Here is a 24,032-nt window from a genome sequence, read left to right on the forward strand (position 1 = left end):
CAGATATTTTGAGGCTGTCAACCTGTAAGTAGTGGCCACAATACTGAAAGTCGGTAATATAGCAAAAAACACTGTTTTGTGCCAAAATATCATCTGAATAGGACTTCAAAGATTTTATAACAAAAAAAAAAAAAAAAAACAAGTATCAACTTCTACAACTCCAAATTGTCCAATCTTATGCCAGTACCGGACTGCCAGAATATGTTACAATATGTTACTATGAAAATTATTCTAATAAAAGAAAATGTTTTGTTTCTTTTTCTCCAAATCAAAAAGAGAACATTTCTCTCCAGAAATACCTCAAAATACAAGCTTGTATTCAATCCTGTCTGTAAACCTAACAACTAGTCACGAACCTTATATGCTTTTTTGTTTTATTCTAATAAAAGAACCATGACATGGACTGGCAAACAGTCACAGACGTAGTGAGGTAACTGCATTTCCCTAAGATGCTCTAAACTCCAGTACAGGGTTCAGTTTCAGAAGAAGAAAACTGCAATGTGATTCCACCCAAATCTGTACTGGAGTTGCTCCTTTTTTAAAGAAACTCATGGTAAAGAATGGTAAAGAATATAATCCATCTGTGGATATTATCAAACACAGCACTCATGCAAGCATGAGTGAAGCTAAGCTTCCAATTCAGAGTAACTTTCAAAAATTGGAGAAAGTGTTGAAAAAAAATATAAGATGTTATACATAAATTGAAATAAAACCTTCAGAAAAGGTGGACAGATAACAAAAACACTGCTGTGATATCTACCTTTTTCACAAAATTACAGAATGGCCAGGGTTGATCCTCAAGGATCATGAATCTCCAACCCCCTGCCACATGCAGGGCCACCAACCTCCCCATGTAATACTAGACCAGGCTTATAATATCCTATAATACTTGTAAGGAAGTATACTCAAAACATACATCAAATGTTCAGCACTAGGAAAGCACTGATTTGGTAAAACTGCACTTAAAAAATATATAGCTAATTGAGATAAAACTATAATGAGACAAAGTAGAAGTTTAGAAAGCACAACCTATTGGGAAAGCTTGTAGATGAGGACTGTTTAATCCTGAATAAGTAAAACTGAGGGAAGGCAGAACAAACTCCTTAGATAGCTGAGACTGCTGTAGAGGCTGAAACACTTTGCCATGTTCAAACAAAAATACCAGTAAGCTTAAATGGCAGCAAGTGAGTTTTATTTCAATGTTAGGAAAGGCCTTCAAACAGAAGATAAAATGAAATGCTGCCCCAGATAACTGCCTGGGGGATTACAGACTCCATCATTCCGCATTTTGAAGGATGTGCTATACACAAGTCATGGTTTTGTTACGCTGGAGTGATTCTGAGCAAAGGAATGAGCTTTAATAGCCCTATCAATCCAGCCTGCAATGCTTCTCCTCTCACATCTACAAGACAGTTCATCAAGTTTTCTTTCGAGTTTTGATGATAACAAAGGAATACTAGAAAAAAACAATAAGAAGTCAGTGATTTTTATTATCTGAACAAATTTACAGAAGTAATTATAAGTGTCTATCAGTGGAAAGAAGAAAAATTCACTTCCTTGTGGCTAACAGGAACTAAATTATTGGTATCAAATATTTGACCATCATCACACACAGCTACACCAAGTCTCAAAGGCATATTTTAAAGGGATAGAAAAAACTATTACAATCATTCAACCCCACGTAATTTAGAAGCCACTGCTTTGGTAATACCCTTTTTTGGTTGCTCAGAAGCTTTAAGAAATTCAGACAAAAGAGATGGGCACATTTCTGTCAGCTGCACCACTGCTCACATTCCATACACTGGGATGTACACAGGGTAGCTAAAAAAAAAAGCAAAAAACTTTCCAGCTATCCTCAGTTAACCTTTAATCCTCAGTCTTCAGGTCACCCCAAAACTTTACAAAAAATAATATAATAAAATAAAAATAAATTTTAAAAAATAACAAAGCTTCAAGAAGAGGATTCAAAGCTTTAAATACACAGTAGTTCCAAGAATGTGCCTCCACCACACTCATTTTCTCGCTCTTCATATTGTTCAATTTAGGAAATAATTTTTTGCATTACTAAATTGAATTCACTGGCAATTTGCTACTACAGTACAACCAGATAAAGATGGCCCATAGGTTATCTTTTAAAAAAATTCTACAACATTGATAGATTCTGGAAGAAGTTAAGAGAAGTGCACCTCTCATCAAGCTGCATTTTGGATTTTGTTGCACCTTTTACTGGAAAAAAAAATGGGAACCAGTTCCTCTACATAATTCCAAGGACACGAAAATTTATTATTCCAAACCAGATAAATACCTGTATGTAAATGAAGAAAAAAAATGTGATGTACTAAAATAGAATGCTTTGAATTCATAAAGAAGTGGATGTTAAAGATGACCAAAAAAAAAAAAAAATTAAAACCCCCATATTTTACTTAGTATGCTGAGCAACAGTTTGCCTTCCAAAACACACTCCAAATTGGAAGTGTAAAAAGTCTCTTATCTCGAGGCTCTGACCTGGCCAGGGTAGAAGCAGTCCTTTATTTAAACTGAGCTCAAGGACTTCACTGATCTAGGGCCCATATGTACCTTCTGGACAGCTTTTTTGCACACACATCAAATAAAACTCAGAAAGCAGCAGAATGTCAGTTATTGTTGTCAGTAAAGACAGGGATTGCCCACCTGAAATTAAACACATTAACCAAATCTCATTGCTCAGCTACAATCCAAGCTCATTTGCACAACCACCTTCTTATAAAAACTTCTCTGCTTCTTGCATTCAACCCACCCACTTATTGGCTTTTATGCGAGGACCAAATAACAAAATACCAACATATGGCTCAGTGGAAATTTGTTTTGATAGCACAATTAATTGCACACATTTGCTCAGCAATAACATTCAAGTAGACCCCAAGCACTGCAAAGCTATAGATAACATCACGCATCATAACCCATGGGTGTACCCTGAGCTGCTTCTAGGTCTGCCTGCTGCTGGGATACCATCGAGGGTAAGAGGAAAACAGACTATTTGTTATCTCTACATCTGAGCCCTGAGCAGCTGCTCTGAGGCTATTAGCTTATAACGTCAATTCCCCACCTTATAGAGCACCAGTTTCCATCTCTTTTATTATCTCTTTCTTTGTATTAGGTCTGTAAAGGCATGAGGATAAATATCATCACATCTGCACTGTAGCCAAGAGCTATTTGAAAATTCGTATTTGAATAGCCCTGTTAGGCAGCAGCTAATAAAGTTGATCCTGTTTGCTTGAGTTTCACAAAAAGCAACAGAAAAAGCAAGCAACTTTGCCTTATTCTGCATCCCTCTTCCTTCTTTTAACAGAACTCATCTTAGAGAACAAATGAAATTCAACTTCAACAAAGGACCTCAGAGCTACCATTTAAAACAAACGTTTCACTAATCTTATCAATGATTAATACCATGTGCTATTGCAAGCAGAAGTAATTTCCCCCTCAGATGCATCATATAGACACAAGGGATACAGTGGTTATTAATGTATGCAAATTCCTAACAAAAGGCCACAATGAAATATTTATTATGAGCAATATGCCTCAAGAAACAGAACCCTGTCAAACAAAGTTTATGCAGTAACACCACACAAACAAAGCAAAAATAACAGATAAATGAGAATTCTAGCAACCCCTTCATCCTTCATGACACATTTTAATATGCCTCCATGTCTTTATCATTGGAATCAGGCAATTAAGCAGAACTTCTGGAAAACATTAAAACTGCACAATGACTTTAAGAGTTATCACACGCATGCAGTCATAGGTGGGTACAGAACTATGAATTCTAAGCGGGTGAAAGTCTTTAGCACTCCTTCAGCATGGGACATGTGGAGGGAAGGGCTTTGAGGTCACATTCACACTTACCATTGGTCCTGTGGTAGGTTCAACGTTATGCTGCCTTTGATTTCATCCCCAAAGCGCAGATACCCAAGAGTGGCTAATGAGATGTACAAGGTCATAACGGTGCCCATGCCAATGTTCAGTGCCAGTGGGAAGCGTGTGGTGTCCTTCATTCTGTTTTCCAATGGGAGTACCTAGAAACACAGGGAGAAAATTCACATTTTATATCCTCACAATAAAACCGTTTTCTCCCTCCTTTCAAAGTTGATTTATGAATTTAAAGAGCTGTTATTAATAAACAAGATTGCTCTACAATAACGTTTTATAGTCTTGAAGCTTTATTGTATACACAGTGGAAATATTCAGTCGATTACTGAAGAGCACCAATCTTGGCTGGAAAACTGCATAATTTTGAATATATAAAACAGTATTTATAGGTTAGTAAAAATGACAAGAGAAACTGATGATACCCAGATGAAAATGTGTATACAGTACAAGTATCATGATTTTCATATATATTTTTAACAGATTATGCTCAGAATCCAAGAGTTATCTTCCTTTTCCTATTATGATTGCACTGGATGTCTCCATCACAGACAAACCAATCGTGAAAGTGATTTACACACAAGCTGATGTTCAGCAGTCAGCCCTGGCTCTCCCTCGAATCCACGAACATGGGCTGATGCCATTTCTCATTTTGCTAACATTGATATAGCCTGGCATATTGAAAGCTGCTTTTCCTAAATGTAGCATAGGTGCTCTGAGTCTGAACTGTAGCCAAATAAGCTTGCTAAGCTCGTCAGTTCAAAGCTAAGAAACAGGCACTGCAAACATTACTGCATCCCTTTTACACGTATTATGTGGGATACAGAAAAATGTATGCAGTAATTTTTCAGCCATCAACACAGAATTTCAAAGCAGGGCTCGGGAAATCCAAATAACACACATGCTGTAAGTGCCAAATAGTTCTGCTGCTCTCACCTTGAGTTTCATCAGTGTAACAGAGCCTTGGTTGCTATAATGAAGATGCAAACTGAAGGTATGCAGATATTCCTAGACAAGCATGCTTTTCTCATATCTTTCTCAAGTCTATACTCATCTCAGGCCACTAATATGGGATATGGTTCAACATTAAGACAGCTGATTTGCTGTGTCTACATGAGTAAAATGTCTAAGCTTCTGTAATAAAGACAGGTAATGAAGTCAGAATAGTCAGTGGAATTAAAAACGCAGCTCAGCTTATCTTCAAGAAGGCGGGTAGCTTACATTCTGCAAATGGTAGGACACTGAATTAAACTACCTTTTCACTTCTGGTTCCCACTAATATGAGATTTAATACAGGCATTCAGTGCAACAGGGCCACCCTATAAGAGCTACTCTCCTTTTCATAATTTTAAATGCATGAAAATTTACTCTTCAATTTAACAAGTACACGTTACAAAAAAAACAGGTTTCCTCCAATAAGTAAACAGAAATTATATATGAATTGCTGCCATATTATTTTCTCCACAGTAATCATTCCCCGTGTTCACCCACTGATACCCACTTCCTGACCTACCACTGAATATCACAACCATTTACTCATTCCATGTTGTATTTCCTCACACAATGGAAATCCTGATGAGATCATTTTAGTTGGGAATGATCTTTAGTTGGGAACAGATCTCTAAAAAGATGCAAACTTGGAGGCAAATTTTTCCGAACTTTCTGTTCATCCCCAATTAATTAAACGCATTAACTGAGCATCTTCATACATCTCAGAGCTTCCACTGCTAAATTTTTCCCCCACTAAGCGCTATGAGCTTGCACTGTAACTGAATCTTGTTGAGGAGATGGCAGAATTTAAACCAAGAAGTACTTTAAAACTTAATTATTAAATGACAGTGGTGTGCAGCAGAAAAAAAAAACAAAAGGAGACATGAAGCCACAAATATTAAATTTACTGTCACAGAGGCAAAGACATTCATTCCTCTAAAAGGATTAAGCTTCTGGGACAGCGCAGTGCCCATCAAGTTGTATTTTTGTATTTCACGTGAAGAACTGCCAGGTAGGACAGAAAACACTTCAGATTTTTTTGTCCTGAGTTGGGATTGGATTGTTTTACCCTAACTGCTAATTAAGAACTTCGAAGAATGCAAGTAATTACAGGTTATTTTTCCTGTCCCCTGAGTTTTCCCATTCTTTATTCCTACAAAATATTCTGATACAAAGAATCAACAAGTAGCATTTGGGCCTGCAGATTCATTGCATACCTGTTCATTCTCTGGTAGTTACAAATGCAACACATTTTCTGCCTACTTTCTAAGATGTTCTACAGCTTCCAGGAGTCCTAGTAAGATTAATAGTTGCATTAAGTTCTTACTCCAACCTATATTAACCCTACAGAACTGCATAGCAATGCTTGCCCAGATTACAGATACAAGGAGTCTTCCAATAAGTTCTCAGGCTGAGAGATTTGATTCCCAGAGTCTTCAACATTCATTTCCCACATTCCTGGCAGAATGAGGGCAGTGAACACAGACACACAGGCTGGGCGTGAAAAATCCAGTGGCTTTCCATTAGGGCTCCTCATAGGAAAGAGATCCTGGATATTGTTTGTGCCACCAAAGGGCAGCAAAAACCATCTGTAGAAGACTATTAATGGGAAAAAAAAAAATCTTCTGGTGTCACTGTCAGAGGGAGCTCAAATCAAAGACCTATTACTGGTACCACTGGGCTATTCATTATGATGACATTCCTTCAAACAAACAAAAAAAAAGCCATGCCAATTTCTTGGCAGACTACTCATACAAATTGCAGAAGATAAAGACACTTTTTGGCTGTAGCTTCAATTAAATAGCAAAATTATGTATATTTATAACACACACTGGCTATAATCATACTGAAGAACAATTAAAAAAAAAAAAAAAAGATGTCCATATGACTGCAGAGTGCAAGGTAACAGATCTAATAAGCAATTATTATCAGCAATGATATTTTACACATACACTGTGCTTTACATTAAATTCATCATCATAGGGGTCATAGAACGACTCAGATTGGAAGGGACCTTAAAATCCACCCAGTTCCAACCACCTGCCATGGGCTGGCTGACCCCCATCGGCTCAGGGTGCCAAGGGCCCATCCAACCTGGCCTTGAGCACCTCCAGGGATGGGGCAAACTGCAGAATAGTTTCCACTCCCTTTCCAGAGAGCAGAGTAGGAGGAAGATGCCCAAAATGGGTCGGATGCAGACAAGGGCTGAAGGAAGGTGTGACACGAGCTAGGCCTTGTTCTTCCTGTACCACTTTTGGGCAGCTGCTGCAGAGATTTTCATTCTGAATTTCCTTTCAGTTCCTGTACGGTCCCTGTGGCCTAACATTTTAATTAGCCACAAATTGAGATTGAAATCTTTTTGAAAATGCTTTTGAGTTTCTTTCTTTACTTACTTCTAAAATACTGAAGCTGAACATTTTTTCTTTTTTCCTGGAACCAGGAATTAATTTCACTCTTCAATTCTTTAAATGATTTTCTTAAAAAACCAACACCTGAACTAGATGATTGAAGGACACTGAAGGAGAAAAACATATCTCCAATTCCCTCTGTCTGTCCCATTCTTGCATCAGAACAGATTCTCTCAAGACAAATGCTGCTTTAATTCAGTATCTCATGCCAGGGTTTCAGTGCTTTTGTCCACTCACTCAAACAATATTTCTGCTCTATCAGATAGCATCATTAACCTAGTCCTTCAGATCTATCAACTATCACCACTTATATAACCGTCTCACAATGTAGTGATATGAAATAGTTTGCTGAGGGAGAACTTTGGGGAATAATTTTGTCTCCCAAGCAAGGTTACTGGAGGCAGAAAAGTGGAGACAAGAGAACCTCAAGATATCAAAAGTTTCAGTGGTTTGGGAGTTGGTCTTCTCCCTGCTTATGATTTACATATTCTCTCTGCTTTCTTCACACTCTTTAGGTCCCAATTCACAGCAGCCCTGTCACAGCCCTAAAAACCTATGAAATTATTTATTTAACCAAAATCTGATAATTTTTCCTAATTTCTTATTTTCCATCTTTTTTTTCAGTTAATAAATTCTCTTTCTTTTTCTCTGTTTTAGAGAATTTTATCATTTCTGATACACATGTTTTGTTACAGATATCTTGTTTTGAACTTAACGCTTGATTCCTTTAGAGACTATTAACTTCTGGCTTCTTAATTTCCAAGAAAATAACTTTACAACAAATCCACCCCTCCTTAATCCACCAAAAGACTAATATAAAAGTATCCATATTTTACTGGCAAAGCAGCATAATCTAGTATTGGAAATATCCTGCCTAATCTACAATCATAAATCATGTGAAGTATCTACCGTTTCATTTCAAGCTGCTCACAGTAGCTAGAATCATTCCCCAGAAAGAACACCGCCTCCTCACTACTTGACTTAAATATTCTGGTTGCAATTAGACTTCACCTTTTAGAAGTAAGCTCCAGGGAACTGTCTAATTCTAATTAGAAATCTCAACTGTACATTTTTTATTACCTGACCAAAAATAACAGGAACACGAGAATTCAGCCTGCAGATAATCAGATTGATTTGTCATTGCCATTGAAAACGAATCTTGTCATGGATAACTCTGTAACAGAGTATGCTTAAATGTAAATGCTCATCTTCCCATCTTTCGTGAACTGCCACAAAAATGACAAGAAGCAATCCTCCCTCCGTTACTCATTTTAAATGAGTATTCCAGGTTAAAAGATAATAGCTCAGTGTCCCAATGGAGACCAGTGATGAGTGGCATTCTTCAGGGATAGATGTTGGGGCTGGCATATTTAACACCACTGTAGGTGACACGTAGAGTAGGACCAAGTGCACCATCAGCAAGTTTTGCAGATGACACCAAGCTGAGTGGTGTTGTCAATGCACTAGAAGAAAAATATGCCAACAAGAGGGACCTGGACAGGCTTGAAAGCTGGGCCCATGCCAACTTATGAAGCTCAACAAGACCAAACCCAAAGCCCCACATTTGGGTCAGGGCAATCTCAAGCACAAAAAAAGGACGGGTGGAGAATGGCTTAAATGTAGCCCTGAGAAGTATTTGGGGGTGTCAGTTGACGAAAGATTTAACATCAGCTGGCAACATGCACTTGCAGCCCAGAAGGCCAACCATATCCTGGGTTGCATCAAGAGATGCGTGACCAGCAGGTTGAGGGAGGTGATTCTGCCCCTCTTCTGCCCCTCTGCTCTCATGAGACCCCACCTGGAGTACTGCATCCAGCTCTGGTACCCTCAAGACAAGGACACGGTGTTGTTGTAGAGGGCCACAAAGATGATCAGAGGGCTGGAACTCCCTCCCTGTGAGGACAGTCTGAAAGAGCTGGAGCCCTTCAGCATAGAGAAGGGAAGGCTCCAAGGAGACCTTACAGTGGCCTTCCAGTAACTGAAAGGGACTCACAAGAAAGCTAGGAAGGGAGGTTTTTTTACTAGGGCAGGTAGCAACAGGACAAGGGAAAATGGCTTTAAACTGGAAGAGGGTAGATTTAGACTAGATATTAGAAAGAAATTCTTTACTGTGAGAGTGGTGAGACACTGGAACAGGTTGCCCAGTGAGGTTGAGGATGCCCCCTCCCTGGAAGCATTCAAGGCCAGGCTGGATGGGGCTGTGAGCAGCCTGGTCCAGAGGGAGGTGTCCCTACATATAGCATGGGGGTTGGAACTACATGATCTTAAAGGTCCCTTCCAACTCAAACCATACTATGATTCTATGATACAGTCAAATGGTGATTTTAATTAGTTTAAAGTACAGAATCAGGTCAAGCATTTTGTAAAATTTTCAATAATGTATTCATTGATATTTTCATTTACAAAAAAAAAAAAAAAAAAAGCACCTACAATCACATTCTCCTGCAAAAAAATAAGTTCAATTTTCTTTACAACTTGTTTATAAAACAAAATACTGATAAAGTTGATATTAAAATATTTGAGGTATACAAACACAAATTTTACTACCTAACTTCTGCTCAGTCTGTTATGTTTCACTTGCCTGTTCTTGCTCATATCCTATACCAATGCAGAGACTCAGAGTAGGAAGGGACCTCTGGGTACGCTCCAACCCCAGCAACAGCATCCAGGGCCATGCATGTCCAGACAGCTTTGGAAGATCTCCAAGGAGAAGATCCCACAGCCTCTCTGGGCAACCCGCGCCAGTGCTGCATCACCTGCACAGCACAGAAGTGCTCCTGGTGCTCAGAGGGAACCTGCTGTGCTCCAGTTTGTACCCACTGCTCATTGCCCCTTGTCCTGGCACTAAGCACCACTAAAAAGATGGCTCTGTCCTCTTTCACATTCTCTTTCATTAATTATAGACATTGCTAAGATCACAGAATATCCAAGTTGGAAGGGACCCAAGGATCAACTCCAACTCCCAGCTCCACACAGGACCTCCCAAAACCCAAACCCAGTGTCTGAGAGCACTGTCCAAACGCTCCTTGAACTCCAGCAGCTCGGGGCTGTGCCCACAGCCCTGGGCAGGCTGTTCCATGCCCACCGCCCTGTGCTGCAGACCCTTTCCCTCACCCTCAGCTGTCCTCCCCTGTCACAGCTCCATGCCATTCCCTCGGGCCCTGTCGCTGTCACACAGAGCAGAGCTCAGCGCTGCCCTCCACTCCCTGTGAGGAGCTGCAGCCGCCATCAGGCCTCCCCTCAGCCTGCTCTGCTCTGGGCTGATCACACCACGGACCTCAGCTGCCCCTCATACATCTTGTGCTACAGACTCTTCACCATTTGTGTAGTCTTCATTTGGATATTCTCCAGGTTTTATGTTTTATGTCCTTCTTACATTGTGGCATCCAAAACTGCACACAGTACTTGAGATTACACTGCAACAGTTTCATATTCAACTTTCCAACAACAGAAACCTCAGATCCCTTCTGGGGGGCTGTTCTGCATCATTTCATCCTCTAATCTGAACATATATCCACATTTGCCCCATTCCAGGTGCAGAATCCAGTGCTTACGCCTGTTAAACTTCCTAAAGTCACCTCCAAGCCTCCTCGTCTTCTCCAAGCTGAATAGACTCAGATCTCTCAGCTTCTCCTTACAGGAAAGTTGCTCCAGTCCCTTCACCATCTTGGTGTCCTTTCCAGTATGTCCAAATATGTGCCAGTCTTTCTTGTACTGGGAACCCAGACCTGTACATTGCACTCCACCTATGGCCTCTCCAGTGCTGAGGAGAAGGGAAGAATTGTCTCTGTTGACCTGCTGACACTTTCCTAATACAGCTTGGGCATTAGGCAAATTTAGCCTTCTTAGCAGCAAGGCACATTGCTGACTCATGTTCAATTTGGTGTCTAGCAGGAATCCTAAATCCCAACTCCTTTTCTGCCAAGCTCCTTTCCAGATGGGTTGCCCCCAGCATGTACTGGTGCCTGAAGTGCTCCCCAGTACTTGGCATTTTACATACTGAACTTCACACAATTCTTTCCAGTTCTTCCCGTTCACCTCTCCAGACTGTCAAGGTCCCTCTAGATGACAAAATGTTTTATGGAAAATTTTCAACAATGATATTTTATTCTAACACTTTTTGATGCATTTTTAAGTGTCCAGGACAACTTACTTTCTTGAGGAAAACACAGAACTTTACTGTCTAACTGTAAGTGCAGTAAACAATCTCATTTTCCCTAACGTATCCTTCATGGCTGCAAATGGAAGTATGGCTAATATTGCTCAAAAGGTGCAAGACAAAAGGTAATTCTGCATCACTTTTATCGTAAATTGTTTATACAAAATAAACGCTTAAGACTTCATTCGTCTCCCCTTTGTGACATTTACTCAACCTTTAGCTTGCTCTGAGATTTAACAGAAATTACACCATTCTGCGTACTACCATGTCTTAAGAGAATAATTTTATTCAGGAATAAAATCCAGAATATTTCCCTACAATGTATACAAAAAACTACAAACCAGTTTTATATTTTATTTTATTTTAAGGTATTTGTTTGTCAAAATCATTCAAGTATTACAGGCTTTGTTGTCCTTTACACCACACTGCTGTAAGATATATGCCAATACAAAAATTATGTTCCTAATTAATCAGACGCTTCCAGCCACACACTTCAGCTTTATTTTTCCCCACTGTGTTGCATTTAGAACTGTACTCAATAGACCATAAAATAGTATATTTTAACATCCTCTATAACTTATGCTAAGTTAAAACTTCTCAAAACTTCTACAGGATAAGTGATAAAAGAAAATACGATTCAGAAACACAAAAGATGTTGCAGAAGAATACATTCCATTGCAGTAGTACTGCAATGAAGTATTTGAATTCTCAGTCATCCATATCTGTTTTTTTTAGTAGACAGTAGCCAATGTATGAACTTCACTTCAGTGCAAACGCTTCAAAAAAAGAAAACAGCTTCACAAAATGTCTCTTAGAATCACCAAGGCTTGAAAAGACCTCCAAGATCATCCAGTTCAATCATCCACCTACCCCCAGTATTTCCCCACTAAACCATGTCCTCCAGTACAACATGTAAATATTTCTTGAACACCCCCAGGGACAGTGACTCCACACCTCCCTGTGCAGCCCGTTTCTGTGCCAGACCACTTTTTTGGAGAAAAAAATTTTTGTAATACCCAACCTCAACCTTCCCTGGTGCAATCTGAGGCCATTCCCTCCAGTTTTATCACTTGTTACACAAGAGAAGGGGTCGACCTCCACCTCACCACAAACTCCTTTCAGGCAGTTGTAGAGAGTGACAAGGTCTCCCCTGAGCCTCCACTTCTCCAGACTGAGCAATCCCAGCTCCTTCAGCTGCTCCCCATAAGACTTGTGCTCCAGCTTTGTTGCCCTTCTCTGGACACGCTCCAGAGCCTCAATGTCTTTCTTGCAGTGAGGAGCTCAAAACTGAATACAGTACTCAATGTGCAGCCTCACCAGAAGTGAGTACAGGGGGACAATCACCTCCCTGCTCCTGCTGGCAATACTATTTCTTTTGGCATGTACCTCAGATTTTGTTCTACCCAGACATCGCTTTAGCTTCTAGAGTAATGCAGGACAATTTAGATGTACATTTCTCTAGATGAAAAAAGTAAATGTCACTCTTATCTTCAAGGAGCACAAGAAGGAAGACCTGGAGAACTAATAAGCCTCACCTCAATCCCTGGGAAGGTGATGGAAGTGCTAATCCTGGAACCTGGAAACCACTTCTAGGAAGAGCAGAAAATCGGGAATAGCCAGCATGGATTCACCAAAGGGAAGACATGTCTGATCAACATGATGAGCTTCTGTGATGAAATCATCAGCCTGATGGATGAAGGAAGATCAGCGAATATTTCTTTCTGGTGTTCAGTAAGGCTTTTGACACTGCTACCCGTTAGACCTTCTTGGAAAAACTGTTGAAGGATGGGCAGATAGTAAGGTGGATCAAAACCTAGCTGAAAGGTCACATCCAGAGGACAGCAGTCAGTAGTGAAAAGTCTAGTAGGAAACAAGTATCAAGCGAGTACCCAGTGGTCCATAGTAGCACCAGTCCTCCTCAACAACATCCATGATCTACATCATAAGACTCAAGTGCACCCTCAGAAAATTTCTGGTCAACATAAAACTTAGGGTAGTGGCTTCCTAATTAGAGAGTCACACTTCCATCCAGAAAGACCTTTACAGGCTGGGGAGGTGGGCTGACAGGAAACTCATTAAGTGTAACAACAATTAGTATGAAATCCTGCACCTAGGAAGGAACAACCCCACCCAGGACGTGGTAAGGAGCACCTATCCAGAAAGCAGCTCTTCAGAAAAGAGCCTGGGAGACACCAAGTTGAACATGAATCAGCAAGGTGCCCTTGTTGCTCAGAAGCCTAAGGGTATTCTGGGCTGCATTAGCCAAAGTATGACTAGCAGGTCAAGGGATGTGATTCTTCCTCTCTACTCAGCACTGGTGAGGTCGCACCTTGAGTCCTACTTTCATTTCTGGGCTCCCTGTATACCAAACCTAGGCATACTGCAAAGTGTCCAATGGAGAGCCAGAAATGTAATGAATGGACAGAAGCTCCTCATAGGACTTCTCCTAAGAGAATTTGCTGAAAGAGCTGGGTCTGTTCAGCCTGGAGAAGAGGATGCTCACAGAGATCTCGCCAATGCCTATATATACCTGAAGGGAGAGTACAGTGAGAATGAAGTAAGACTCTTTAGTAGTGCCCCAGGACAAGGGGCAGTGGGCACAAACTGCAGAACAGGACGTTCCTTCAGAACACCAGGAAGCATTCTGTGCTGTGGAGGTGATGGAGCACTGGCACAGGTTGCCCACAGACATTGTGGAGTCTCTTCCCAGGAAACCTTTCAAAGCAACCAAGGCACTGTCCTGGGCATGCTGCTCTGGCTGTCCCTCTGCTCTAGCAGGAACAGCCAGAGCAGCATGCCCAGGACATGCTCACCTCAGACATTCTGTGATTCCGTGCTATTCCAAGGTCTTTCACACTCCATGACTGTACAAGTGAAAGCAGGTTGCAATGTTTTCCTTCAAGGATTAACTAATATTCTCAGAAATAAACAAATTAAGGAGATTTATAACTCTAAATACAGAAATATATCTATCCAGAAATATTAACCCTTTTTCTTAATTACTTTATTTGAAACACAGCATAGAAGATACATTCACACAAGGTAAGAGCTTGATCTTAATGTTCTGCATAAATACGAGCTTTGCCAATTGAATTGTATTAAGTCAATACAACCAGCAAGTTCAGAAACAAATTTTCTTAACATAGAGATAAAATTAAGCTCATTATTTCAGAGGATAAATATTTATCTGGGACGATATTTCTAGCAACAAAAGAATAAAAGGAACATAAGCCTAATTCACTTGTGAAATACACTTAATAATACACTTAATACACTTAATACACTTAATACACTTAATAATTCACTTGTGAATTCACTTGTGAAATACACAGTAATTCAACAGATGCTTACTGATGCAGAAAGAATGCATGGCGAATAGCACTACGCACTCCAGGACCAAGACAGTTAAAAAGGTAACAGGACTCCACTGGAGAAAAAGAAGCAATTCAACAGTTTTTGTGACTTATATCTGACATTTTAACATCAACATCATCAAAAGAAAAAAACTATCTTATTCTGGAAAATCAATCCATCAGACATAGGAGAAGGGAAGACACTGACCATTCTGCTTTTCTCAGAGCAGAAAGCTTCATACACTTTCATTTGAAATGATTGCATAGCACCTTGACTTCTAAACTACTCATTTACTCTTTCTGAGAAGTGCTCAAACAGTTCAAGTACAACTGCAAGAATACACAACACACCACTTTCTAGTGTAATCTTCTACAAATGCTTTCATCATTATGTCACTTCTCTACTTTCTTCTCCTGCTCTTGACAAATCTTTCCTCCAGGTGTACAATTTTTAAGTCACAACATATATTAGAGAACCACTACAGAAATTTGTCAGTGTTCAACAGTGGATGATAAGGGTTCTTTCAGCAGAATATTTATTCATAAATATTAATAAGTGGTATTTTGAGCCATACAGTAACATCATATATTTAAAAAAACAACTCTCTGGGCAGCCTGTTCTCTGTCATCCTCAAAGAAGCTTTTCCTCACGTTGTCAATTACACAAGTGCTCTAAAGCTTAAGATGCAAGCATTTCTTCTAACTAGCTATTGAGTTCAGGAAAAGTTACTAACACTTCCGCAGCTTCACAGCTCTATTCAACGTATTAGGCATATAATGAGGACTTGCAGTTAAATATCACGTAGGCAATCCAACCCATTGCAGATCAGTACTCACACAGAACATACTAGGAAGGAGGAAAATATCTAAGACAATTGCAAATGAGTGCAAAAGAGCAGCAACTCATTACTGGATAATGGACAGAGAGGATGAAAAACCTAACACAAAAAAAAAAACCACAGAAATTGTTTCTACCTGAAATTAATTACTGTACTGCCTAATTATGTGTGTAATTAATATAAGAAGTCTTTTACATCTTTACTACACGCATACTTAAAACACAGAAGTCTTCCATCTGAGACAGTCATGTTCAAACAGAGGAATAAGCTTTTGTGTCCCACTGAAGTCATCTGTACCACACCCCAAAAACTGTTCACCACAAGATAGCAGAGCAGAACACAATGGATTGGCACTCGACTCCTGTTTCACAGAATCACAGAATTGTAGGTGTTGGAAGGGACCTCTGGAGAGCCCAATCCTCTGCTAAAGCACGTTCTCTACAGCAGGTTGCCCAAGGAAGCATCCAGAAGGGTTTTGTATACACCTCCATACAAGGAGATTCCACCACCAATCTGGGCAGCCTGTTCCAGTGCTTTTTCATTCTCAAAGTAAATAAGTTTTTTTCTCGTGTTTGTATAGAACTTCCCAAGTATCAGCTCATGTTCATTGTCCCTTGTTCTGTCATTTGGCACTGCTGAAAAGAGCTTGGCCCCATCCACTTGACTCCTGCCATTTAGATATGCGTAAGTACTGATAAGATCCCCAATGCATTTATAAGGTACCCAAAAAAGTCAGTCAATTTCTCAAAAGTCAAAGTATTGCATAAGTAGTATCACAGAATCATAAAGGCTGGAAAAGATCTCTATCATCTAGTTCAGCAGTGCCGAGAAGGCATTGAGAAGCTCAGCTTTTTCTTTATCCTTAACGTTCACATTTCCTGCCACATCCAGTAAAGAATGAAGATTCTCCTTGGCCCTCCTCCTGTTAACATATTTGTAAAAACATTTTTTGTTCCTTAACACAGTGGCCAGGTCGAGCTCGTACTGTGCTTTAGCCTTTCTGATTCTCTCCCTGCATAGATGCATTTCTGCTTAGACACTGGCCTCGTCCCCAGTGCTGTAATTGTTCCCCCAGACTCATCTCTAGTGAGCCTGGTTTCATCTCCTTCCACCTTCATGCCTAGGTTAAAGCCCTCTCGGTGAGCCCTGCCAGCTACTAGGCTAGGATCCATTCCCCCGTTGAGGCAGATGGGATCCATCTGCAGCCATCAAGCCAGGTGCTCAATAAACTGCCCTAGGGTCAAAAGAAAAAAGAAAAAAAAACCAACAGGATTCCTGCTGTGGCACCAGTCTCTCAGCCATGTATTATCAGATGTATTTTCCTGGGCCTCAGTATCCCTCCCTGCCACTGAAGGGACAGAGGAGAACACCACCTGCACTTGGAGGGTCCTTATCTCCCTGTCCTTATCTCCAGCCATGAGTTTTCTGTCCATCACATTTTCTCCCTCTGCTCTTTTGAGAAGTGAGGCAGTATGGCAGTGCTGAGCTGCTCACTGTTGTGAAATCTTCACAAAAGCCAATACCCGGAAGCCCAGCTTTTTACCAGGACTCAGATGAATCCGAGTAAGATTTTGTTTATTTGTTTCTAACAACAACAAAAAAAATTGTACCTGCTACATCTAGTAACATTGTTTTCTAGGCATTTGTCTACAATCTTTTGCCTTCTTCCTCAATTTTTTTTAAACGTGCTCAGAAGAGAGTCAAACCAAGAGGCTTTGCTCAGCAGTTATGGCATGCCTCTCACTGACAAGACATTTAAAGTTCACAATTACCATGAAATTTACAAGAAGGTCATACACACAGTCAACAAATACTGTTGATGCCTACATTTTGGTGATCAAATTTAAAAGCAACATCTGATGATATTGCCTTTGCATCTCAGCTGTCTCTGAAGAACAACAATGAAACTGATGCACCCCAATCCAGAGATGACCCAAGTATACCTAGACTATGTCATGTTACCTGTTAAATGCCTGTTTCTGCCAAACCCAGTCTGACAACAGAACAGGGAGCCACTGGGATTCATTAATTATTTAAAACAATATTACTACCCTGGCAAAAGAATTTAAGAGAGGCTTTTATCTCAATGCCATAGGCCTAACAAGCTCATCTGCATCACTTTCAAAATCCAAATACCGACACTTTAAAAATTCTAATCCACTTAGTTTTCTGCTTTTAAATCTCCTGCTGCCAAAGGGGATTCCAGAGCCTGTCACTGGGTGTACAAATACCACCCCACCTCCTTACTGCAAAGCTGTGATATCCAAGCGTAAAAGCAGTCTTAATAGATGTCTTCAAGAAATAGGCTGAAATATCAGACTCATTTCCTAAACTTGGAAATAATGTTTATTAACACTTTCTCTCTGCTATGATAACTAGCGTGCAGAACTCCAAAAAAACAGTACTAAGTTAACTGAGAATATTTGTGCACAATACATAATATGCATTTACTGTTTAAACTTTATGAATGTATTTTATCCTCCTTCTCTCCCCTGAAGTTTATATTAAAATATCACTTCCATATCTGAATTTGGTTTTTATACCTCACACAAGAACGCAAATTGGAATTTCACTGCCAAGTATCCAATAACTATAACTGCAGTTGCATAGGTATAACATCATGCAGTTCTCACCTGCACACAGTACTTTTACAGATGTATCCAAGCCTGAAGGCTTCAGTTTTATATTCTTCTAAAAAACAGTTTTAACTGCATTTTAGGTCTACTCAGAAGCACGGACTGAAACTACTTTTTAATTCAGTCACGGAAATCTCACATTCTTCATACAAACAGATCCGCTCATCCATGGAATACAAAAGAAGCTCTCAAACACCATTCTTATAAAATAACATAACACATTCTGCAAACATTCGTTCCATCTATCACCTGCAGCTACAGTACTCAAAAAGTAGTGCTGATACTTTCTTCTCCTCTGTGGCCTTAGTATCAACCTCATGACTTCACAGGTAGTTTCATCCAGAGCAGGGAACTCACAACTAGAGACGAGCTAAAGCACAGAGGGAAAGCAGCAGCAGTACATTCTGCCACCCTGAGCAGCACTCTGTCCATAAAGAGACCCATAAAGGGTTGAATTTTGGTGTCTGCTACTCTGCTGACAGCTCTTCCTGTCAGCAGACAGATCATCAACACCCAGCTGCCAAGACAGGTGCAACCTGCAGCAGGTACGTTATACCAACCAGCAGTGAGCCCACTTCTATAGTCAACTCACACTGAACAAAAAATGAATAGCAAGCACATCAAAGTGCAGCACTGTTTCGGCATCACAGCTGAGCACGCACTACTGTTATTCAGCTCTGTAACAGGAATAACTGTCCTGTAGGAGTTGTATTACAAATGAACATCCCTGAAATTTAGTAAAATGACAAAATTGTTCAAACCAGCCATCGAACAAGAGTTTAGGCTGATCCTACAAACAGATGTAAACAGCCCAAATCATCATATTAATACATTTAAAAAAAAATTAAAGCTTCCTAAGATGACTTTGAGAAACTACTCATACTGGCATTCTGTAAACACTTATTTTGATTTTTTTTTTTTAAAACAGAACACGACATGTAAGATTATACAATCATTTCAGCTGGAAAAGGTCATCAAGATTGAAGTCCAGCCACACACCTAACACCACAGGTCTGCTGCTAAACCCTGTCCCTAAGCTTCACATTCTCTTCAATATCTCAAAGGATGGCAATTCCACCACCTCCCCAGGCAGCCTGTTCCAATGCCTAATCACCCCTTCCATGAATAAATCCTTCCTAATTTCCAATTTAAATCTCCCCTGGTGCAACTTATGGCCACTGACTGGCATTCCATCTCTTATCACCTGAGGAAAGAGATCAATGTCCTCCTCAATGCAACGTCCTTCCAGACAGTTGTAGACAGCAAGGAGGTCACCCCTCAAACAACTTAGGAGCACTAAGTTTATCACAGCCCAATATGTTAGATTAACTGATGACGGGGTTGGTGGTTTTTTGGTCACGAGCTGCCGTGGACATCAAACAGTGTAGATCCATTTGCTATGGCAGAACTTCCAGATGACGTGAAAAAAGAGGTTCACCCAAACCTCTACATCAGTCAGTTCAGTCTAAGAAACAGTGAAAAACAGTCTGAATTCATCATCACTAGAGCCACACATCCACTCTGTGAAAACATTTTCATAACTAATTTGGAGTTAGAACTTTTGCTATTCAGCTCTGCTGGTTTAATTCAGAGCTGAATATTCCAGAAATTACAAGATACTTGAAATCTCCAACACATTGTGTCATGAGAAACAATCATTTCAGATAACATACATGTTGTCTTGAGGGTACTGCATTTTGGTTTGGCCTTTTTTTTCAGTTGGCTGGTTTATGTCTTTGTTTTTGTTGTTTCTTTAGCTTTAGTTTCAAGCACATACTAGCACCTTGTCAAGTACATAGCTATAGTAGTAATAAATACAGCGTACACAGTAATTTCTGAACAGTTTACAAACATTATGACCTACAATTCCTAGGTGCCTCTTTGGCTCTTTTTAAAAAAACAGCACATGGAACAAAAATGGTAACTAACTTGCAAACCTTACTGGTGTGAGATGCAATCAGAAAGTCCTAAGATGCAGCAGGTTATGAACACAAGAACTTAAAAATGCCTCACTCATCAAAAACATTATAGGAGTGATAAACAGTTAACATATTTCAAGAAACAGTGAGATTCACTGTCACGAGTCCATGAATCAAAACAATATTTGGAAATTTCTAGACTTTTTCTTATCATCGCCACTTCTATGAAGCCATCCCTACAGACAACTTTGAGACCAGGCAAATAATACTTTCACAGTAAATCACTTCTGTCCTCCGTGACCTCAAAAAAAAAAAGGGGCAGATGCTGAAATAGGTTGGGGTTTTTTTTGTACACTCATCACTTCAAACTGAGCTGTTGAATTATAATTACAATCTCATCATATTATTAGCTGAATATAATATGATACTAATTATTATTACATCACTGTCTTAATCTATTTATGTACTACATACATTCTTGTAAATGGGAAGCTACTAAGTGTTCAATTAGCAATCAGCAACCACTAAAATACCTCTGTACAGGGATGTTCTGTCCTCAACAAATTAGACAAATTATAACACATTTCTATGAAATATCTATATCTATATATAATATCTATATATATATATTATATCTATATATAATTCTATATCTGGAAGATTAGCGCTTCAATATGAAAAATTAAATATCAGAAGTCATTAAACTGTTTATGTTCCATCACCTGGCACAGATCTAGATATCTTGAAGAGTCAGAGATAACAACTTACCACACCAATTCCTTCAAAAGCAAACACTGCTGTTCCAAAAAATAGAGGATATTTCTTCCAGCCAACCATGGGAGGCAGTTTTCGAGGATCTGCTATATCCTAAAGAAAACAAAGCAAAACAGCTCTACATAAACAACATCAGATGTTCTTACAACTCTGATCGCTGCATTTGTCTCTAGGAAAGAAAAATCAGCAGATGTTGACAAAAGAACATACTCCTCCAATCTTTCTTGTGGAACTTCTGCCTCCTATACCAGGTTGTGGATACACTGAGACTGGAGGCACTCAAGGCCAGGCTGGATGTGGCTCTGGGCAGCCTGGTCTGGTGGTTGGTGACCCTGCACATAGCAGGGGGGTTGAAACTACAGGATCATTGTGGTCCTTTTCTATGATTCTATGATTCTATTCTAGCCAACTCTCTCACTATCTTCTCTGCCTCTCACTATCTTCTCTGCCTTCCACCTCATTCTCTGCTTCCTGCCCCTTTTATGACTCACGTGAAAGCTTTCTCTACCAGTAGCACATGTATATAGCACACCATATATCTAGGTACTGTGCACGCAATGGTGTTTACCATTTATACTTTTCAAAAATAAGAATGAAAAAATGTAGAGGTTTCTGTATGTGTTCTCAGCCATCAGTTCCATTTGTTCTATTTTCAAGTGCCCCCAAATGTTAAAAACAGCAGCAACCCAGAAAACTCAAAGAACATTCAACTTATTCGGAAACAGAAGAATGCAGTATCCGTTCTTAAATAAGTAATTGTACTGGAGAAACACTAGAACCAACCTCTGAAACTGTTCTTTTGGTGCAATGAATTGAAATGGACTGGCCACAGATTGAAACCTCTGAAGTTCTGGGTGCACTCCACTCTCTTCCACTCAAGGACCCAAGAACCCTTATAATCTGTATTTTCAATATCTTAAGTGCAGCAATATTATCCATTATTTCAAAAATTCCATAAAAATATGTCAAAAGCATATCTCAAGTGTTAAGGTGCCCCCTTACCTCAAATTACAAGATAATTCGGACTTGCAGAAATTGTCAGAAATTATTGGTCAGAGACCAACTATCCCAAGCAACATATAAGAATCACATTAATAAAAATAATAATAATAATAATAATAATAAACTTTTCTATACTCACTCTAGCAATATACTGGTAAATGATCACCAAGCTGACAGCCATGGACAGATTGGCTAGCAGTGAAAGCAAGGACAGGCTCTTCAGGTCACGAATAAAGACCAGGAGGATCATAAATGGCAGGAAACAAAGCATGTATATTCGTAAATCAGTACTCCTTTTCTCAGAAGAACTGCTGGTAACACTGACATTTATAGAAGCGGTTTTGTTTTCCAAAAATCCTTCATGGACCTGTAAGGAAAGGAAAAGTTTTCAACAGCAGTAGCATTGAGTGGTCACATTGGTGATCATGCTCCTGTTTTTTTATGGTGCTGAATGTCAAGCATTTGGGTTTCTCTATACTCACAACACAAAGAGAAAGACAGGGCAAGAGTTTCATCCTCAACATATTTCATCCTTAAGATAAATGATGACATTGGGCCATAAAGGACCTCACTATAATCCCATTTGTGACTAAAGAAGAAATCCACAAGAACAGAATCATAGAATCACCAAGGTTGGAAAAGACCTCCAAGATCATCCAGTCCAACTGTACATCTACCTCCAATATTTCCCACTAAACCATGTCCCTCGGTACACTTAAATGTTTCTTGAACACCTCCACAGATGGTGACTCCAGCACCTCCCTGGGCAGCCCATTCCAGCACCTAACCACTCTTGGAGAAGTTTTCCCTAACATTCAACCTGAATCTCCCCTGGAGCAACTTGAGACCATTCATGTAGTCCTATTGCTAGCACTACAATTACATACAAGTTTCTATCTAGTGGTAACAGTTCTAAGCAGACAGCAGAGTTTCTGACACCTGATACATTTATTTTATGTGTCACATCAGAAATTCATGATGGTGTGATCTGAAACAGATTCATTTACAGGAGTGCCTCACTGAATTTTATTTACATACCCCACTTTTCATTACATTTTTCATTTATATACCCCAAGCACAGCATCCACTGCCTTCAGCTGTATCTGTGAAGATTACACACTTGAGCAAAACTGGCCAACAGACTCCTGATAGTAGGTATGCACAGTTAGCAAGTGCAGAAAATTTAGTTTAATTGACCAATATGCTTCATGTAAGAATGATGTCAGAAGAATTCAGTTTCCTTAGTCGCTTTAACCAAGACCATTCTTCTTGCTTACACCCCAAATCCTACTCTTTCTGTCACACAGTCTACAGATTATGCAACATTCACTGGGAACAAAACAGCACTCCTCAAGCTGATCAGTTTCCTGTAATTCCTTCCTTATTCAACACAGAGCAACATGTAGTACGATACACAAGGCCAGATCTAGCCCTGAAACAGTGTGATACATATATAATGCAAACAGGACTATACTGTAACCCTGTAATTCAGAATTAAAAGGTCAATGAAATGCTTCACAGGTCATCCTATTTGGCAGTCAAACTGCCAAAGATGTAATAAAATGCTCCCATGCAGAAAGAATACATTTGCATATTTCAGCTTTATCACCAAACAATGAGAAAACGACACTTTTCCAGCAAACTCAGCAACTTCTTCTCAGACTCTAGATATCTTCACATTTAAGACCTTACTTGCATTCTGACGGGCGTATCTGCAAATCACAAACCTGAGTTTCTTTGATGCCCCAGTAAGAAACTCCTTTAGAAAAACTTTACTTGAAATTTGATACAATTAGAAACAGACCTGAAGCACAAATAATCTGGAAAAATCTAAGGTAATGCAGTCAACATTGTTCTAATCCCATACCATAACCAGAAAAGATTTAGAACCAAAAGCTACACTATGTCTCCAGTAGTGAGAAGAGTGTATAAACATTTCAGAATTCAAAAGATTAAATAAATATTTAGACTCACATACAATACTGTCAACTAAATCTGATGAACACCCCATTCACTCACCAGAACCATTCCAAAATGCTTTGTCACCTC

At 39.6% G+C, this 24,032-nt stretch overlaps 1 protein-coding gene across 1 annotated transcript in view; it reads right to left on the bottom strand.

Annotated features, from left to right (window-relative positions):
- The window catches only part of SLC36A4 (solute carrier family 36 member 4), a gene marked incomplete at both ends in the record, with an annotated part of 85,821 nt that overhangs the window by 52,325 nt on the left and 9,464 nt on the right, over positions 1-24,032 (bottom strand). The window contains 3 exons of the mRNA XM_079549582.1: positions 3,883-4,052; positions 20,976-21,074; positions 22,123-22,350. Coding sequence (XP_079405708.1) covers positions 3,883-4,052; positions 20,976-21,074; positions 22,123-22,350 — 497 coding nt within the window. The remainder of the gene's footprint in view (positions 1-3,882; positions 4,053-20,975; positions 21,075-22,122; positions 22,351-24,032) is intronic.

This window comes from Tetrao urogallus, assembly GCF_951394365.1.
Source record: "Tetrao urogallus genome assembly, chromosome: 1".
In the NCBI taxonomy this organism is placed as follows: domain Eukaryota; kingdom Metazoa; phylum Chordata; class Aves; order Galliformes; family Phasianidae; genus Tetrao; species Tetrao urogallus.